General features: G+C 42.0%; 1 protein-coding gene across 1 annotated transcript in view; it reads left to right on the top strand.

The window, feature by feature from the left end:
* Positions 1 to 20,506, top strand: part of glipr2 (GLI pathogenesis-related 2) — a 49,828-nt gene that overhangs the window by 23,492 nt on the left and 5,830 nt on the right. Inside the window, exon 7 of the mRNA XM_072432905.1 lies at positions 3,277 to 3,426. Coding sequence (XP_072289006.1) covers positions 3,277 to 3,426 — 150 coding nt within the window. The remainder of the gene's footprint in view (positions 1 to 3,276; positions 3,427 to 20,506) is intronic.

The raw sequence follows: 20,506 nt of genomic DNA, 5'->3' as shown, positions 1-20,506 counted from the left end.
GTGTTCTCTTTAACATGTTGTGTGTCGTGTGTTCTCTTTAACATGTTGTGTGTCGTGTGTTCCATTTAACATGTTGTGTATCATGTGTTCTCTTTCACATGTTGTGTGTTCTCTTTCACATGTTGTGTGTCTTGTGTTCTCTTTCACGTGTTGTGTGTCTTATGTTCTCTTTCACGTGTTGTGTGTCTTGTGTTCTCTTTCACGTGTTGTGTGTCATGTGTTCTCTTTCACATGTTGTTTGTTCTCTTTCACATGTTGTGTGTCTTGTGTTCTCTTTCACATGTTGTGTGTCTTGTGTTCTCTTTCACATGTTGTGTGTCATGTGTTCTCTTTCACATGTTTTGTGTCTTGTGTTCTCTTTCACATGTTTTGTGTCATGTGTTCTCTTTCACTTGTTGTGTGTCGTGTGTTCTTTTTCACATGTTTTGTGTCTTGTGTTCTCTTTCACATGTTTTGTGTCTTGTGTTCTCTTTCACATGTTGTGTGTTCTCTTTCACTTGTTTTGTGCCATGTGTTCTCTTTCACATGTTGTGTGTTCTCTTTCACATGTTGTGTGTTCTCTTTCACATGTAGTGTGTCTTGTGTTCTCTTTCACATGTTTTGTGTCTTGTGTTCTCTTTCACATGTTGTGTGTTCTCTTTCACATGTTGTGTGTCTTGTGTTCTATTTCACATGTAGTGTGTCTTGTGTTCTCTTTCACATGTTGTGTGTCATGTGTTTTCTTTCACATGTTGTGTGTCGTGTGTTCTCTTTCACATGTTGTGTGTCGTGTGTTCTCTTTCACATGTTGTGTGTCTTGTGTTCTCTTTCACATGTTTTGTGTCATGTGTTCTCTTTCACATGTAGTGTGTCTTGTGTTCTCTTTCACATGTTGTGTGTTCTCTTTCACATGTTGTGTGTCTTGTGTTCTCTTTCACATGTTTTGTGTTGTGTGTTCTCTTTCACATGTTTTGTGTTCTCTTTCACATGTTGTGTGTCTTGTGTTCTCTTTCACATGTTGTGTGTTCTCTTTCACATGTTGTGTGTCTTGTGTTCTCTTTCACATGTTTTGTGTCATGTGTTCTCTTTCACATGTTGTGTGTCATTTGTGTGTTCTCTGTCACATGTTGTGTGTCGTGTGTCATGTGTAGGGCTGTGTTCAAAATATCGATACGGCGATGTATCGTCACGGACTCTGTATCGATACGCATATCAATACTGAGTCACAGTATCAATATTTTTTATTAAAATAAATAAATAATAATAAATAAATAAAGATTTTTCTGGCCCGTAGGCTTTAAACGAGGTGAAATAGTATTTTTGATCTGCTGTTTGTGCTGATCATCTCTCGAGAAGGAGCTGTGGACCTGAGCAGAAGCTGATCTGTGCAGAAGATGCTGCTGCAGCAGGTTCAGACCAGGCCAATTGTTTGGCAAGAAACATGCAATAATTTACTAGAAATGTGTTCCTCATATTTCTATTTGGATCAGTTGGTTGGATGTATGAAGTTATTAGAGCAGAATGGATTTATAAATAAGTGCTTTGTGGATAAACATGAAATTTCATACATTTTCTTATTCAGAGTAAAAACATTAACCATTTGGTTAACCATTTTTAAGACCCTTTTTTCAAAAATGTATCGGGATACGTATCGTAATGAGGGAATTGTATCGGAATATACAAGTATCAGGATACGTATCGTATCGTGAGGGTCTTGGCAATACCCAGCCCTAGTCATGTGTGTGTTCTCTGTCACATGTTGTGAATCATGTGTGTGTTCTCTGTCACATGTTGTGTGTCATGTGTGTGTTCTCTTTAACATGTTGTGTGTCATGTGTCATGTGTGTGTTCTCTGTCACATGTTGTGTGTCATGTGTGTGTTCTCTTTAACATGTTGTGTGTCATGTGTCATGTGTGTGTTCTCTGTCACATGTTGTGAATCATGTGTGTGTTCTCTTTAACATGTTGTGTGTCATGTGTGTGTTCTCTTTAAGATGTTGTGTGTCATGTGTCATGTGTGTGTTCTCTGTCACATGTTGTGTGTCATGTGTGTGTTCTCTTTAACATGTTGTGTGTCATGTGTCATGTGTGTGTTCTCTGTCACATGTTGTGAATCATGTGTGTGTTCTCTTTAACATGTTGTGTGTCATGTGTGTGTTCTCTTTAAGATGTTGTGTGTCATGTGTCATGTGTGTGTTCTCTGTCACATGTTGTGTGTCATGTGTGTGTTCTCTTTAACATGTTGTGTGTCATGTGTCATGGGTGTGTTCTCTGTCACATGTTGTGAATCATGTGTGTGTTCTCTTTAACATGTTGTGTGTCATGTGTGTGTTCTCTTTAACATGTTGTGTGTCATGTGTGTGTTCTCTTTAAGATGTTGTGTGTCATGTGTCATGTGTGTGTTCTCTGTCACATGTTGTGAATCATGTGTGTGTTCTCTGTCACATGTTGTGTGTCATGTGTCATGTGTGTGTTCTCTGTCACGTGTTGTGTGTCATGTGTAATGTGTGTGTTCTCTGTCACATGTTGTGTGTCGTGTGTCATGTGTGTGTTCTCTGTCACATGTTGTGTGTCATGTGTGTGTTCTTTGTCACATGTTGTGTGTCATGTGTGTGTTCTCTGTCACATGTTGTGTGTCATGTGTCATGTGTGTGTTCTCTGTCACATGTTGTGTGTCATGTGTCATGTGTGTGTTCTCTGTCACATGTTGTGTGTCATGTGTCATGTGTGTGTTCTCTGTCACATGTTGTGTGTCATGTGTGTGTTCTCTGTCACATGTTGTGTGTCATGTGTCATGTGTGTGTTCTCTGTCACATGTTGTGTGTCATGTGTCATGTGTGTGTTCTCTGTCACATGTTGTGTGTCATGTGTGTGTTCTCTGTCACATGTTGTGTGTCATGTGTCATGTGTGTGTTCTCTGTCACATGTTGTGTGTCATGTGTCATGTGTGTGTTCTCTGTCACATGTTGTGTGTCATGTGTCATGTGTGTGTTCTCTGTCACATGTTGTGTGTCATGTGTCATGTGTGTGTTCTCTGTCACATGTTGTGTGTCATGTGTCATGTGTGTGTTCTCTGTCACATGTTGTGTATCATGTGTCATTTGTGTGTTCTCTGTCACATGTTGTGTGTCATGTGTCATGTGTGTGTTCTCTGTCACATGCTGTGTGTCATGTGTCATGTGTGTTTTCTCTGTCACATGTTGTGTGTCATGTGTCATGTGTGTGTTCTCTGTCACATGTTGTGTGTCATGTGTCATGTGTGTGTTCTCTGTCACATGTTGTGTGTCGTGTGTTCAGGACACTTCACTCAGGTGGTGTGGAAGGACAGCAAAGAGCTGGGGCTGGGGATGAGCACCAATGGAAGCCTTGTTATTGTGGTGGGACAGTACAGACCGGCCGGGAACATGAACATGCCCGGGTACTTCGAAAAAAACGTCCTGTCCAAAGGTAAACACTAATAATCTATATGATTCGCACTTTCTGACCAGCCAAGACCACACACTTTGAAAATACTGACAGGTAGATTAACCAATCACATGGTCCGTTTGTGTCTGAACAAACAAGGAGGTTTACGAGGAAAAAAGCAAATAAAAATAAACTAAATCGGAGGTGGGGGAAGTTTTATATTTTGTCCTGAATGTTACGAGAATAGTTGTGATTTTATGTGTTTAATTCCAAATGCTTTGTAAAGGTGTAGAGTGGCACTCGCCGTGGCTCAGTGGTTAAGGGCGTGGCTCAGGTGTGGTTGCTGCCACTGCGGCTTCAACCCCATTTCTCACTCCACATTTCACACAACTTTCTTTTACCTTCGGGGCAGAAAAAACTGTAAATTAACAGGGGCCTTCAATCTACATACTGTATTTTTTGGACTATAAGTCGCACCGGAATATAAGTCGCACCAGCCAAAAAATGCATAATAGAGACAAATAATATCACATATAAGTTGCGCAGGAGTATAAGTATATAAGTATAAATATATGTCAAAGTTGCACCTCGGCAAAAACCATCAAAACGGTGCGACTTATAGTCCAGAAAATATGGAAATCTGTAATTGATCTAATCCTGATTTTACAGTGGGTTCCCCCTATCGAACATGCTCAACGTGAGCTGTTGGTAGATAGGCGGAGAGAAGACTTTTAATGTTACATCCTGTATCAAAATCAAATAAACATTCTTTTTCTCGTTAAACAGCTTTGACTTTTTTCCTATATGTTACCACATTCACTATATATACAGTATAATCACTACCAGACCAGAGGCACGGTTTGGTTTCCACGCCTCAGTCCATTTGCCCCGAGGCAGCTGCAGCACTGAGTCAAAACAAACAGTAAACTTTGACAAACTTTGGGTCTTATCATTTTTGTTTTTAATCACAGTTTTACTCCGATTTGTTGGAATTGAAGCAGCGTTAATTAGTCCTAAGCGATTGGTCGAAACCATTGAGTCATGTGACCTGCCCCTGCACAGTCACGGTGCAGTATCTGGCACAGAGATGTGAGACGGCAGGAGAAACCATCACCGCTTCTGCCTCTGAGTATTTACAGTCTGTCTTTAAAACCTTCCAACGAACTGGAAACTGCAAAAGAAGGTGAGGAAAGTGTGTGTGTGTGTGTGTGTGTGTGTGTGAGCGTGTGTGTGTGTGTGTGTGAGTGTGTGAGCGTGTGTGTGTGTGTGTGTGTGTGTGTGAGTGTGTGAGCGTGTGTGTGAGTGTGAGTGTGTGTGTGTGAGTGTGTGTGTGCGTGTGTGTGTGTGTGTGTGTGTGTGCGTGTGTGTGTGTGTGTGAGTGTGTGAGCGTGTGTGTGAGCGTGTGTGTGTGTGTGTGTGTGTGTGTGTGAGTGTGTGAGCGTGTGTGTGAGTGTGTGTGAGTGTGTGTGTGTGTGTGTGTGTGTGTGAGTGAGTGTGGACAGCTGATAAGGACTCTGGACGGACGGTTTTACGCCGAAGGTTGTATTTTGGTCAGAGTAAGAGGAGGCGGAGCATGTTGCTGGGTAAGTTGTTCAAGTCAATAAGAAGTGTACGCACTCATTTGCAGGACATGATTTTAATAAAGTTGCTCGGTTTATCATTCGAGCGCCGACCTTGACTTGAACTCTACTTTAACTCTACTCATATGTAATCTTTTTTTATAGTTACCATTTTTTACTTTTACTAAAAGGTGCACTATGTGACTTTTCAGGGTTATGGTACATTTGCTTAGAATATTCCATGACATCAGTCTCTGGAGTAACAGGTAACCCCTATAGGCCAAGTTACAGGTCTAATCTGTGGAAAGGCGACTCTACTCACAGTAAGAATACATGTTTTTTAGCATTAAAAAAACTGTATTTGAATGAGATAGAAGCAGTGCAATGGTGCCTTACAGGCCAATGCTTTATGACCAGACCTCACCCCTGACTCTGAGATCTGGGTGGCTAGAGGAAGTGTTGTTGTGTCCTGAGGCAAAACACTTCACCCACATTGCCTAGTGCCAGAGATCCAGGACCCGAGCTCCAGGACCAGAGCTTCAGAACCCTGGACGCTCTGATGCCCCTTGCTGCAGGACACAGAGCTGTTACTCCTTAAACTGCCCTGCCACATGACCTGCTGACCCTCTGTGACCCTCCCTAACCCTCTCTGACTCTCTCTGACCCTCTCTGACCCTCCCTGACCTCTCTGATCCTCCCTGACCCTCTCTGACCCTCCTCTGACCCTCATCCCTGACCCTCCCTGACCCTCCTCTGACCCTCTCTGATCCTCCCTGACCCTCTCTGACCCTCCTCTGACCATCCTCTGACCATTTCTGACCCTCTCTGACCCTCTCTGACCCGCTCTGACCCTCCTCTGACCCTTTATGACCCTCCCTGACCTCTCTGATCCTCCCTGACCCTCTCTGACCCTCCTCTGACCGTCATCCCTGACCCTCCCTGACCCTCCTCTGACCCTCTCTGATCCTCCCTGACCCTCTATGACCCTCCTCTGACCCTCTTTGACCCTCCTCTGACCCTTTCTGACTCTCTCTGACCCTCCTCTGACCCTCTCTGACCCGCTCTGACCCTCGTCTGACCCTTTATGACCCTCATCTGACCCTCCTCTGACCCTCCTCTGACCCTCCTCTGACCCTCCTCTGACCCTAACTGACCCGCTCTGACCCTCCTCTGACCCTTTATGACCCTCCTTTGACCCTTTCTGATCCTCCCTGACCCTCCCTGACCCTCCCTGACCCTCTCTGACCCTCTCTGACCCTCTCTGACCCTCCTGTTAAACACCACAGATAAACACTTTGATCGTGTTTGTAGCTGCTCTAAATGTTCCCTGGGGAACATTTAGAGCAGCTACATTTGATTGATTCCAGGCGTCACCATGGAGACAAGCAGGTGTACTGAAAAAAAATCACTATTAAGATTTACTTTTAAAAATGTAAAAAAAAATGCAATATTTTTCATTTAACATTTATAGTAAAAAAAAAAATAATGAAAGCTTTTTTTATTTATTAAGTAAAAGGGAGTGTCTGCAGAGCCGCGGCGCGCGGCCGAAACTGCCATGTTATTTTTGTGCCGGCCGCGCGCCGCGGCTCCTGAAACTGCGTCGCTATTTGATCGCGTTTTAGTGCCGTTTTAGACCGCGCCGGGTTAAGGTTAGGGTTAAGGTTAAGGTTAGGGTTAGGGTTAGGGTTAGGGTTAGGGTTAGGGTTAAGGTTAAGGTTAGGGTTTAGGGTTAGGGTTAGGGTTAAGGTTAAGGTTAAGGTTAGGGTTAGGGTTAGGGTTAAGGTTAAGGTTAGGGTTAGGGTTAGGGTTAGGGTTAAGGTTAGGGTTAGGGTTAGGGTTAAGGTTAGGGTTAGGGTTAGGGTTAAGGTTAGGGTTAAGGTTAGGGTTAGGGTTAAGGTTAGGGTTAAGGTTAGGGTTAGGGTTAAGGTTAGGGTTAAGGTTAGGGTTAGGGTTAGAGGGTTAGGGTTAGGATTAGGGTTAGGGTTAAGGTTAGGGTTAGGGTTAAGGTTAGGGTTAAGGTTAGCCATGAGGCTATAACGGGCTATAAGGGAAATGCCGCGGTCCCTGAAACTGCGCGGCCATTTGACCGCGGCGCGGCTCTCCAGCCACGGCCTAAGTAGTAAAAAGGAAAACTATTTTTTATTAAATTAATTAAAAGTTCATCCTATATTGGGCACTTTCATGGTCACAGGTAAAAAATATTAATTCAAATTTCAACAATTTTATATATCTTTTTACTTTTTAAACATAAACTTCGACAATCCAAGGTGAATTATTTAAGTTAGATTTAGACTATTTTAAAAATATATTCTTTACTTTTTAAATAAATAATTCGTAATAAATAAAAATCTTAATTTTTAAAAGTAAAATTTAATAAAAAAAAAAACCTACCTTTCAACTTGTTAGAACAACTTGTAAATTATTATTCTTTAAATTGTTTGATCTAATACACAGATACAATCACCTTATTTTAAACATTGTCATTAATGCTACTCTTAGCAAAAACATAATTTACAATAAGAAATACAACGTGACGCTGTCACATCTTCTCCCCTTTGTTTTACCATCAAAAAGCTATTTTATTTTGAATTCTTGGCAAAATGTGCTTTGCCGCACAGACATCGTGACTCTTTGAATAAAAATGTGAATAACTTTTGATGGTCCACCCCTGAAGATGAGTCTGACCAAATTTCAGGTTAATAGGGCTGACGCCCTGGGAGGATTTGGTGAAAGTATAAAGTGTAAACATGTTCTGGCGATTTCCCCATTGGAATAACATGGGAGGTTTTGGTCATCACTACGGCAACGCCATAACAATTATGACATGGGTCTCATTGACTTTTTTGATGGGGGTGCAAAAATTGAGTTGTGTGTCAAATTTCATAAAATTTTGCAAAACTAAACACTTAACCTCCATATAAAATCTGTAGGGGGCGCTGTGGTGCCAAATTAATTTATTTCAGTTCACGTATGTTTAGCGCAAAGAGTTTAACAACTGATTCTAATTTGACGCAATTCGGACTTTATCTGTGCAAACGGCAGAAATGTTAAATTTGGGAGATTTCTGAAATTCTAGCTAAAGTTTGCGTCTTCGCCGCACAGAGACCGTGACAGGTATCAATGTAATTTGGATAACTTTTGATGTCCCACTCCTCAGTAGCATTTTCACCAAATTTCAGCTTTTTAGAGCCAACTCCCTGGGAGGAGTTCGTAAAAGTACGACGTTTGGAAAAACTCCCGAGTCCTGCTTTGCCATTTTTGAACCAATATGGCCGACATTTGGTTGGGTGGACGGCGTTGCCGTAATAATATTTTTTACTTCTCTTGTCACCATCTACCTCTGTGCCAAATTTCATGATTCTACGATCAGATTTTTTTGGGGTCATTTCCTATCTCTCAATGCATTTTTGGTACATTTGGGGGCGCTGACGCGCCAATTTTTTTATTTTAGAAAAGGGAAATAGCCAGAATGTAGAGAGGCACGATTTTTAGAGGTGTGCAATTTTTTGTGACTTTTCGTCAATGTTCACTGGGTGAAAAATAGGGGGGTTGGTCCCGAGAAGAAGAAGAAGAAGAAAAAATTAAAGCCGCAAGCGGCATCCAACGGCCCTCGCGGGCCGCCGGCCTTCCGACTCTGCGCTTTCGACTTGATAAAGATGGCGCCCTTATTGTGTGTTGAATTAAAAAAGAACTTGACAGACGGCGACACAATTGACATGGCCAATCCAGTGCAAATGAACACAAGTGTCAGTCAAATTTGCTGCGCCGCCGCACAGAGACCGTAGCACTTGGAATAAAAATATGGATAACTTTTGATGCCGCGCTTGTGTAGATGATATTTCCCAAAGTAAAGCTTGATTGAGCTATTGCCCACGGAGGAGTTTGTTAAAGTGTGAAGCGTATATGTGAACATTTCAAAGATTTGGCGTTTTCCCATTTGTGACAGTATATTTGCAGCTCCACGGCACAGAGACGGTACCACTTAAAATCAAAATATGGATAACTTTTGATGCCCCGTTTGTGTAGATAATTTTCCCCAAATATGAGTTTGATCGGACAATCGCCCTAGGAGGAGTTCATTAAAGTGTGAAGCATAAAAATGTGGTCATTTTAGAGATTTCTCGGTTTTCCCATTTCTGACATATATTTGCTGCTCCGCCACACAGAGATCGTAGCACTTAGAATCAAAATATGGATAAGTTTTGATGCCCCGCTTGTGTAGATGATATTCTCCAAATATGAACTTGATCGGACAATCGCCCTAGGAGGAGTTCATTAAAGTGTGAAGCGTAAAAATGTGGTGATTTGAGCGATTCTACGATTTTCCCATAAGGATAACATGGGATGTTTCTGTCAACGCTACGGTTACGCCGTACAAAATATGACTTTGGCTCTCATACTTTTATGATCAGGATGGCAAATTAGAATTTTGTTCAAAATATCATGTCATTTGGAAAAACTATATTGTTTATAGGCCACTCTGAAGGCCAAATAGTCAGAATTCTGGGAAACGTTTGCGGCTCCGTCGCACAGAGACCGTAAATGTTATCCTTAAAATTTGAATAACTTTAGATGCCCCACTTGTCTAGAGGACGTACACCAATTTTGAGGTTGGTGGGCAAAACGCACTAGGAGGAGTTTGTTAAAGTGTAAAACATAATAATGTGGTAATTTGAGAGATTTTGTGGTTTTCCCATAGGGATAACATGGGAGGTTTCTGTCATCGCTACGACTACGCTGTAAAAATTGAGGCATTTTTGTGATTGGCTTTTGTGATCGGGACGGCAAAATAGAATTTTGGGTAAAGTTTAGACAATTTTGGTAAAACTAATTTTTGACCTTCAATGTTAATTTAAAGGTCACTCTGTAGGGGGGGGCGCTATCGCGCCCATTTCAATTTTGTCAGCCTAAACTGGTCCAAACTAGAAAGTTTAACAACTGATTCAAATTTGGTCATAATCGGACTCGTTTTGATCAAATGGGAGCAATGTTTAGATCTGCAATATTCCAAAATAAGTTGTCCAACTTTGCGGCTGCGCCGCACACAGACCGTAAAAGGTATCTCAAAAAATTGGATAACTTTAGATGCCCCACTTGTCCAGAGGACGTACGCCGATTTTGAAGTTGGTGGGCAAAACGCCCTAGGAGGAGTTCGTCAAAGTTTGACGTGAACAAAATGGCTAACACAGCGTATTTTCATTTTCAAAGGAAAATGGCGGCCATAGGGTAAGTCTGGGGGCGTGGCCACAATGATTTTTTTTTTTTTGTCCTCACGAGAGCAATGCGTGTCCCGAATTTCGTAGCTCTACGACAAAGTTGACCTCGGGGCGTCTCCCATAGGCGCAATGTATTTTGACTTTTGTCGGTGGCGCTGTCGCGCCATTTTTTTAGAAAAAAAAAAAATGGCCCAGAAAAAACAAAATTTTTCGCCGATTCTGAATTTTGGGCAAAGTTTGGTGAGTTTTTGAGCATGTTCAGGGGGTCAAATTAGAGTTCAAAGCGATGAAGAACAAGAAAAATTAAAGCCGCAAGCGGCATCCAACGGCCCTCGCGGGCCGCCGGCCTTCCGACTCTGCTCTCTGCATTTTACAGAGATGGCGCTAACGCAATTGTCTAAGAACTAAGACAGCGACACATTGGACATGTACAATGCTGTGCTTAACCAGTGCAAATGAACACAAATGTCGGTCAAATGTGCAGCTCCAGCGCATAGAGACCGTGACACTTGGAATAAAAATATGGATAACTTTTGATGCCCCGCTTGTGTAGATGATTCTCCCCAAATATGAACTCGATCGGGCAATCGCCCTAGGAGGAGTTTGTTAAAGTGTGAAGTGTAAAAATGTGGTCATTTTAGAGATTTTGCGGTTTCCCCATAGGGATAACATGGGATGTTTCTGTCATCGCTATGGCTACGCTGTACAAAATATGACTTTGGCTCCCATACTTTTATTTTGGGGATGGCAAATGAGAATTGTGTGCAAAATGTCATGTCATTTGGAAAAACTCTTGTTTATAGGCCACTCTGAAGGCCAAATAGTCCAAATTCTGCGAAAAGTTTGGGGCTCAGCTGCACAGAGACCGTAAATGATATCCATAAAATTTGAATAAATTTAGATGCCCCACTTGTCTAGAGGAGATACACCGATTTTGAGATCGGTGGGCCAAACGCACTAGGAGGAGTTTGTTAAAGTGTGAAGCGTAAAAATGTGGTCATTTTAGAGATTTCGCTGTTTTTCCATTTGTGACATATTTGCGGGTCCGCCACACAGAGACCGTATTACTTAGAATCAAAATATGGATACCTTTTGATGGCCCGCTTGTGTAGATGATTTTCCCCAAATATGAGTTTGTTCGGACAATCGCCCTAGGAGGAGTTTGTTAAAGTGTGAAGCGTAAAAATGTGGTGATTTGAGCGATTCTACGATTTTCCCATAAGGATAACATGGGATGTTTCTGTCATCGCTACGGTTACGCCGTACAAAATATGACTTTGGCTCTCATACTTGTATGATCAGGATGGCAAATTAGAATTTTGTTCAAAATATCATGTCATTTGGAAAAACTCTATTGTTTATAGGCCACTCTGAAGGCCAAATAGTCAGAATTCAGGGAAACGTTTGCGGCTCCGTCGCACAGAGACCGTAAAAGCTATCCTTAAAATTTGGATAACTTTAGATGCCCCACTTGTCTAGAGGACGTACACCGATTTTGAGGTTGGTGGGCAAAACGCACTAGGAGGGGTTCGTTAAAGTGTGAAACAGAAAAATGTGGATATTCAAGAGATTTGGTGGTTTTCCCATAGGGATAACATGGGAGGTTTATGTCATCGCTACGACTACGCCGTAAAAATTAAGGCATTTGTCTGATTGGCTTTTTTGATCGGGACGCCAAAATAGAATTTTGGGTGAAGTTTAGACAATTTTGGTAAAACTAATTTTTGACCTTCAATGTTAATTTAAAGGTCACTCTGTAGGGGGCGCTATCGCGGCCATTTCAATTTTGTCAGCCTAAACTGGTCCAAACTAGAAAGTTTAACAACTGATTCAAATTTGGTCCTAATCGGACTGGTTTTGATCAAATGGGAGCAATTTTTAGATCTGCAATATTCCAAAATAAGTTGTCCAACTTTGCGGCTGCGCCGCACACAGACCGTTAAAGGTATCTCAAAAAATTGAATAACTTTAGATGCCCCACTTGTCCAGAGGACGTACGCCGATTTTGAAGTTGGTGGGCAAAACGCCCTAGGAGGAGTTCGTCAAAGTTTGACGTGAACAAAATGACTAACACAGCGTATTTTCATTTTCAAAGGAAGATGGCGGCCATAGGGTAAGTCTGGGGGCGTGGCCACAATGATTTTTTTTGTTCGTCCTCACGAGAGGAATGCGTGTCCCGAATTTCGTAGCTTTACGCCAAAGTTGACCTCGGGGCGTCTTCCATAGGCGCAATGTATTTTGACTTTTGTCGGTGGCGCTGTCGCGCCATTTTTTAAGGAAAAAAAAAATGGCCCAGAAAAAATAAAATTTTTCGCAGATTCTGAATTTTGGGCAAAGTTTGGTGAGTTTTTGAGCATGTTCAGGGGGTCAAATTAGAGCTCAAAGCGCTGAAGAAGAACAAGAAAAATTAAAGCCGCAAGCGGCATCCAACGGCCCTCGCGGGCCGCCGGCCTTCCGACTCTGCGCTTTCGACTTGATAAAGATGGCGCCCTTATTGTGTCTTGAATAAAAAAAGAACTTGACAGACGGCGACACATTGGACATGGCCAATCCAGTGCAAATGAACACAAGTGTCAGTCAAATTTGCTGCGCCGCCGCACAGAGACCGTAGCACTTGGAATAAAAATATGGATACCTTTTGATGCCGCGCTTGTGTAGATGATTTTTCCCAAAGTAAAGCTTGATCGAGCTATTGCCCACGGAGGAGTTTGTTAAAGTGTGAAGCGTAAATGTGAACATTTCAAGGATTTGGCGTTTTTCCCATTTGTGACAGTATATTTGCAGCTCCACGGCACAGAGACCGTACCACTTAAAATCAAAATATGGATAACTTTTGATGCCCCGTTTGTGTAGATGATTTTCCCCAAATATGAGCTTGATCGGGCAATCGCCCTAGGAGGAGTTCGTTAAAGTGTGAAGCGTAAAAATGTGGTGATTTTAGAGATTTCGCTGTTTTCCCATTTCTGACATATATTTGCGGGTCCGCCACACAGAGACCGTACCACTTAAAATCAAAATATGGATAACTTTTGATGCCCCGTTTGTGTAGATGATTTTCCCCAAATATGAGCTTGATCGGGCAATCGCCCTAGGAGGAGTTCGTTAAAGTGTGAAGCGTAAAAATGTGGTGATTTTAGAGATTTCGCTGTTTTCCCATTTCTGACATATATTTGCGGGTCCGCCACACAGAGACCGTAGCACTTAGAATCAAAATATGGGTAAGTTTTGATGCCCCGCTTGTGTAGATGATATTCTCCAAATATGAACTTGATCGGACAATCGCCCTAGGAGGAGTTCATTAAAGTGTGAAGCGTAAAAATGTGGTGATTTGAGCGATTCTACGATTTTCCCATAAGGATAACATGGGATGTTTCTGTCAACGCTACGGTTACGCCGTACAAAATATGACTTTGGCTCTCATACTTTTATGATCAGGATGGCAAATTAGAATTTTGTTCAAAATATCATGTCATTTGGAAAAACTCTATTGTTTATAGGCCACTCTGAAGGCCAAATAGTCAGAATTCTGGGAAACGTTTGCGGCTCCGTCGCACAAAGACCGTAAAAGTTATCCTTAAAATTTGGATAACTTTAGATACACCACTTGTCTAGAGGACGTACACCGATTTTGAGGTTGGTGGGCAAAACGCACTAGGAGGACTTCGTTAAAGTGTAAAACATAAAAATGTGGTAATTTGAGAGATTTTGTGGTTTTCCCATAGGGATAACATGGGAGGTTTCTGTCATCGCTACGACTACGGCGTAAAAATTTAGGCATTTTTGTGATTGGCTTTTGTGATCGGGACGGCAAAATAGAATTTTGGGTAAAGTTTAGACAATTTTGGTAAAACTAATTTTTGACCTTCAATGTTAATTTAAAGGTCACTCTGTAGGGGGCGCTATCACTGCCATTTCAATTTTGTCAGCCTAAACTGGTCCAAACTAGAAAGTTTAACAACTGATTCAAATTTGGTCCTAATCGGACTGGTTTTGATCAAATGGGAGCAATTTTTAGACCTGCAATATTCCAAAATAAGTTGTCCAACTTTGCGGCTGCGCCGCACACAGACCGTAAAAGGTATCTCAAAAAATTGAATAACTTTAGATGCCCCACTTGTCCAGAGGACGTACGCCGATTTTGAAGTCGGTGGGCAAAACGCCCTAGGAGGAGTTCGTCAAAGTTTGACGTAAACAAAATGGCTAACTCAGCTTGTTTTCATTTTCAAAGGAAGATGGCGGCCATAGGGTAAGTTTGGGGGCGTGGCCACAATGTTTTTTTTTGTTTATCCTCACGAGAGGAATGCGTGTCCCGAATTTCGTAGCTTTACGCCAAAGTTGACCTCGGGGCGTCTCCCATAGGCGCAATGTATTTTGACTTTTGTCGGTGGCGCTGTCGCGCCATTTTTTAACGAAAAAAAAAATGGCCCAGAAAAAATCCAATTTTTCGCCGATTCTGAATTTTGGGCAAAGTTTGGTGAGTTTTTGAGCATGTTCAGGGGGTCAAATTAGAGCTCAAAAAGCAGAAGAACAAGAAAAATAAAAATAATAATATTTTTAGCAAAAACAATATAGCCGTTTCCACTATAACAACAAATTATACATCGTTTGAAAGCTCTAAGCCTTCCCCATGCCGCCATGGGGTGGAATCATCATTACGAGCGCTTACGCGCTCGTCACTCCCGATTCCGTCGGGATGCCCCGCCCACTCCCCATAGACTTCCATTGATTTGAGCAGATACAAGCATGGCCCATGCCTGCGGCATGGATTCTCGCGTACAGGACGATGCCAGGAGGGTTTTTGGAGGAATGCAGCGCTTCGCGCTGCTGTTGTCAACAATTTGTGAATGGGCTACGCCCATTCACAAATTGTTGACTATTTCTGTCATAGCAGGAGTAAGTATGCATGATCCATGCCTTCGGCATGGGCTAGTTCACTGTACTTGCCAGGGGCGACGGGGTACCAAACATGCGGGCTGCGCCCGCATGTTTAGTCAGACAGTTGCAACGCTGCCTTCGGCAGCGTTGCGGGAGCAATAGGCCCTCCCCCTGCTGGGGCTCGGGCCTAATAATAAAAATAAAAATAATAATATTTTTAGCAAAAACAATATAGCCGTTTCCACTATAACAACAAATTATACATCGTTTGAAAGCTCTAAGCCTTCCCGATGCCGCCATGGGGTGGAATCATCATTACGAGCGCTTACGCGCTCGTCACTCCCTATTCCGTCGGGATGCCCCGCCCACTCCCCATAGACTTCCATTGATTTGAGCAGATACAAGCATGGCCCATGCCTGCGGCATGGATTTTCGCGTACGGGACGATGCCAGGAGGGTTTTTGGAGGAATGCAGCGCTTCGCGCTGCTGTTGTCAACAATTAGTGAATGGGCTACGCCCATTCACTAATTGTTGACTATTTCTGTCATAGCAGGAGTAAGTATGCATGATCCATGCCTTCGGCATGGGCTAGTTCACTGTACTTGCCAGGGGCGACGGGGTACCAAACATGCGGGCTTCGCCCGCATGTTTGGTCAGACAGTTGCAACGCTGCCTTCGGCAGCGTTGCGGGAGCAATAGGCCCTCCGCCCTGCTGGGGCTCGGGCCTAATAATAATAATAATATTTTTAGCAAAAACAATATAGCCGTTTTCACTATAACAACAAATTATACATCGTTTGAAAGCTCTAAGCCTTCCCGATGCCGCCATGGGGTGGAATCATCATTACGAGCGCTTACGCGCTCGTCACTCCCTATTCCGTCGGGATGCCCCGCCCACTCCCCATAGACTTCCATTGATTTGAGCAGATACAAGCATGGCCCATGCCTGCGGCATGGGTTCTCGCGTACAGGACGATGCCAGGAGGGATTTTGAAGGAATGCAGCGCTTCGCGCTACTATTTCTGTCATAGCAGGAGTAAGTATGCATGATCCATGCCTTCGGCATGGGCTAGTTCACTGTACTTGCCAGGGGCGACGGGGCACCAAACATGCGGGCGCACAGTTGCAACGCTGCCTTCGGCAGCGTTGCGGGAGCAATAGGCCCTCCGCCCTGCTGGGGCTCGGGCCTAATAATATTCCGTTGCGAAAACAATGTTTCCCATTTTTCAAATATCATAAACTATACATTTTCGGAAAACGCTCGCGCTTTCCTACCTCATGGTGTGGGTCCCTGGTCACTGATGGGTACTTTCGTAAATTTTTAGTGGGCTCCGCCCACTTTGTGTTTTTGGCCCTATATACAGTAATAATGTTCAATTTTTGCATTACACACTTTTGCACGGGCTTCGCCCGTTTACAACGGTAATGTTCCATTTTCCTACTACTAATTAGTATGCACGGGGCGTGCGTGAGTGAAGGAGTGCGTTAGTGAGTTAGTGTTTGGAAGTGGGCGAGCGCTTCGCGCTCGATTTCGTGCGCACTACATGCGCACTACATGCGCACTTACGGCCTTACGAGATTTTAATAGGCCTCTCGCCAGCTTGTGGCGCTCGGGCCTAATAAGTCAAACTCTTAATGACACATCTTCTGGTTTATTGCCTTTGCTACAGAATTCTAAGCACACAAACATGATGGTTTCGGATGGATAAACAGAAGCATTATCTTCTGGTCAAATGACACTGAGGAAACACCAGCTACAACACCAGCGTCAGCATCAGAGCTCAGAACATTCTATTAGTGAATAAAAGCTCCTCAACTTTGACTAGTTTAATTGTGTCCTTGTCCTTCATTACATCGGTAGAAGTGAGAGTGAAGTATTCGTTGTTAAAGTCTTTGTCCTCATACATTAGAGTCAGGCTCCCACTGAGGCGAAGCTTCTCCTGTACAAGGGCCACAAGCTCTTCAGCTGTGTGGGGGCCCCTTCTGTTAGTCAGCTTGTGCACTTTGGTGTCCCCAACAACACGCAGCACCCAGGAGGACATCTGCAGGAGGAACACTGAAAATATAATGACCTTTTAACACACGTCATGCTAAAGTGCAGCTGTACAGAGTCATTGCAGATGATTGACGAGAGGGTGGGACGTGACACACAAGCCACAGATTAGACATAAGTCACTGAACATGTGAGACCAGGTTAACCAAGAATAAGGTGCTGGTCAATAATAAGTTAGAATGAAAATCATAGCAACATTTGTGAATAAAAGAAAACAATTTTGTGACCAAAACTAAACTAAACTACACAACGGATTTAAAATGATGGTATATCCTGCAAACTGGGTTTTGTCAAGTCCCTTCTCCGTAATAAGCCTGGGTCTTTAGAGAGAGATGTCTACTACAAATCCTCATTAAACCATAAACTTAAACCAATAAGAACTTTATCAATGAAAGTCATGTTAATGTCACGCTTTTAAAGTGAAGGTTCAGTGGGAAAAGTATCTAAATACATGTATGTATGTATATATATATATGTATATATATATATATATATATATATATGTATATATATATGGATACTCACCACTGCAGTAGAACTAGATCTACAACAGTCCTCTTCCTGTGTGAGCTCATCCTTTTCATTTACTAAAAGAAATTAAAATTAAACATTGTAATAACATGCATTGCCATTATAACAATATGCTTAAGCAAGGACATTATATTACAAGAGATTATTTCAGTTGGTCAGTGTATTAACTCCAAACGAGGCTCCTAATGACATCATAAACAGATACGCTGCACATCCGGGGCAGATAAAGTGGTTTATGCAGTGCTGTCTACGGCCATGATAAAAACTTCTGAAGCAACTTACATATGGATTTACATATGGATTTGCACCAACGAATCATAAAGGCTTGTATGAAAAATAGTACAGTTCACATTTAACAACAAAAAAACAACAACTGGATTATATAAAGAAAGAAACGTAATATGCATTATTTAATAAATGAGTGAGTGACTTACCTCAGCGTCCTGCTCCTGCTCAACCTGGTTTCTCTGAGCATATCGCCAAGTCAAACGCCCAACGTAGTTTGTTTTACAAAATTTACTATGTATTTTAAACATGGAAAAACATTTTAAAACTCCATTTCTATTCAATTTTAATCCAGAATTCACAAATTGAAGCAAATAATAACATTACCTGAATGGGATGTAAACACTAGAAATGAGTAAATAATAGAAGCCTATTTAAACATCTAAATACAAATGTATTTTATTAAATACAAATTACAACATCCAAAAGTTTGTTTTTCAGTGCATCAGTAAATATGATTTTAGGGCTTTGCATTTGTCTGAAGAATACGAATAATAATAAACTTAAGTCACTGTCAATCTTTCAACACATCAACACATTTCAGAAAGTTTTACTACTTAAGTGACATTTTAATGACATGGTTCAGTTGTAAAAGTTTTAGAGGCTGAGTGAAAAACCTGTTCAGCAACAAAACATGACCATGAATCAGTGAAGAGTGAGTCAATGTGGGTTTTGTCATGACAGGCAGGCTCTGCCCCCCGGCTCTGCCCTGGCCCTTCCCCCCGGCCGGCTCTGCCCCAGCTCGGCCCCCCGGCTCTGCCCCGGCTCTGCCCCGGCTCTGCCCCCCCGGCCGGCTCTGCCCCGGCTCTGCCCCGGCTCTGCCCCTGAAGACTGAGGACTAAACCAGGTCTAAATCAGAACCAAACCAGGTCTAAACAACAACTTAACCAGGGCCTTTATCAGGACTCAATCAAGACTAAAGTAGGATTAATCAAGACTTAAAATAAATTGTGCCAAACCAAGGATTATATCAGGATTAAAGTAGATGTAAACCAGACTATCCTCCATCTAAACCAAGTGAACCAGAATATGCAGAATCCCACAAGACGTTTTAACCAAATTTACACTACACCAGGATTTATTTATTTTTTAAATCTGTTACACCAGAACTAAACGCACAGATAACCACATAAACTATTACTTTATTAAGTTATTGCTATTACTTTAAAAAGTTTTAAAAAGGGTAAAAAGACTTTAAACAGCATTTTCTCAGGAGCCTGAGATAAATAAAGCTCCAGATTGTGTTATACAAACGCAGGGAAGTTTCTGGTGTTTGGTCCTTTGGTCCTGGTTTGGTCCTGCTTTAGACCTGCTTTGGTCCTGCTTTGGTCCTGGTTTGGACCTGGTTTGGTCCTGGTTTGGTCCTGATTTGGTCCTGGTTTGGTTCTACTTTGGTCCTTCTTTAATTCTGGTTTGGCCCTGATTTGGTCCTGGTTTAATCTGGGTTAGTCCTGGTTCAAAACATCTGGTTGGTTCTAGTCCAATCGAGCTGTTGTTATTTTATCATCATTAAAACAGTTTTCCCACCGCGCGCCTGTTTACTTTCCTACGCCGTTTTAGCCCAAAATATAGTGGCTTCTGTCAAAGTCCAGCGCCTTCACGGTCACATTTAGGTTTGTTTATACCTGTTCCACATATAAATGACAGTTTTTCCAACAATCAAGAAGCAGTTTGTGGCAAAAAAGTAAAAAAAAATCTGTAGACAATAACAGGAAGTGACATCACACCAGGGACATTCATTCGACGTTTATGCATAATTTACACAACATGTTTCAACCGTAAACAATAATTCAACAAAATAAAGGTTCTCTCATGTATTTTAATTTGTCATTAAAACAAATTGAATAAATAAAATACAATCTAATTTTGGCGCAGTGGTTGCAAGCTACTTTCCTAGAGTGATGTCATCAATTACAAACAGGAAGTACAAACGAAACGTAAAAATTCACTATTCCGGGATCATTTTTGGTCATATTTTTAGCAACATTTTCAATATATTCTATCTTGAATCCATTGTAGTTCAACGAGCAGTCCAACCTGTCACTTTAAAGTTGTTTGAGACTCTTATTACAGTATTATTACAGTTCCAACGAAGTCCTTTCTTTATGGTCAGACTGAGATCATAAAGATTAAAGGCTAACGTGAGTAAAAGACGGAGCAGTGCGTCCAGTTAGTCCCGTCAGTTACTAACACTGCACACACACGTATATACATAAAGTAAATATACATATACGTAAAGGTGTCTCCTCCTACATACCTGCTGTAAGGCCTGTATAAATATAAAGGACCGAGGGCAGCTCCACACCTAAAGAACTCTGCAGGTGAGGCACTGCATATTACACAACACGCACATTTTACTGCAGTTATTGTCAAACCATTGCTCTGGTTTAATGAAATGATTGTGTTTTTTGTTGTGTCGTTCTGAAATAGTCGCGTAGTGTGTCGTGTTGGCTCATAAAATGTATAGATTGTATCATAAACACTGTGCTCAATCATCTTTTACAAACTATATTCGGTGACTCATAAGATGTAAACGATGCTGTGATACTGTAGTACTTTTACTGGATATTCTATTCTTAAATGTTATGTAGGCGCATGACAC

Source organism: Eucyclogobius newberryi, unplaced genomic scaffold, assembly GCF_026437365.1.
Source record: "Eucyclogobius newberryi isolate DKJ021-1_F unplaced genomic scaffold, fEucNew1.0.hap1 SCAF_6, whole genome shotgun sequence".
Lineage (NCBI taxonomy): Eukaryota > Metazoa > Chordata > Actinopteri > Gobiiformes > Gobiidae > Eucyclogobius > Eucyclogobius newberryi.
The sequence above is the reverse complement of the archived record's forward strand: the minus strand, read 5'-3'. Positions and strand labels throughout refer to the sequence as shown.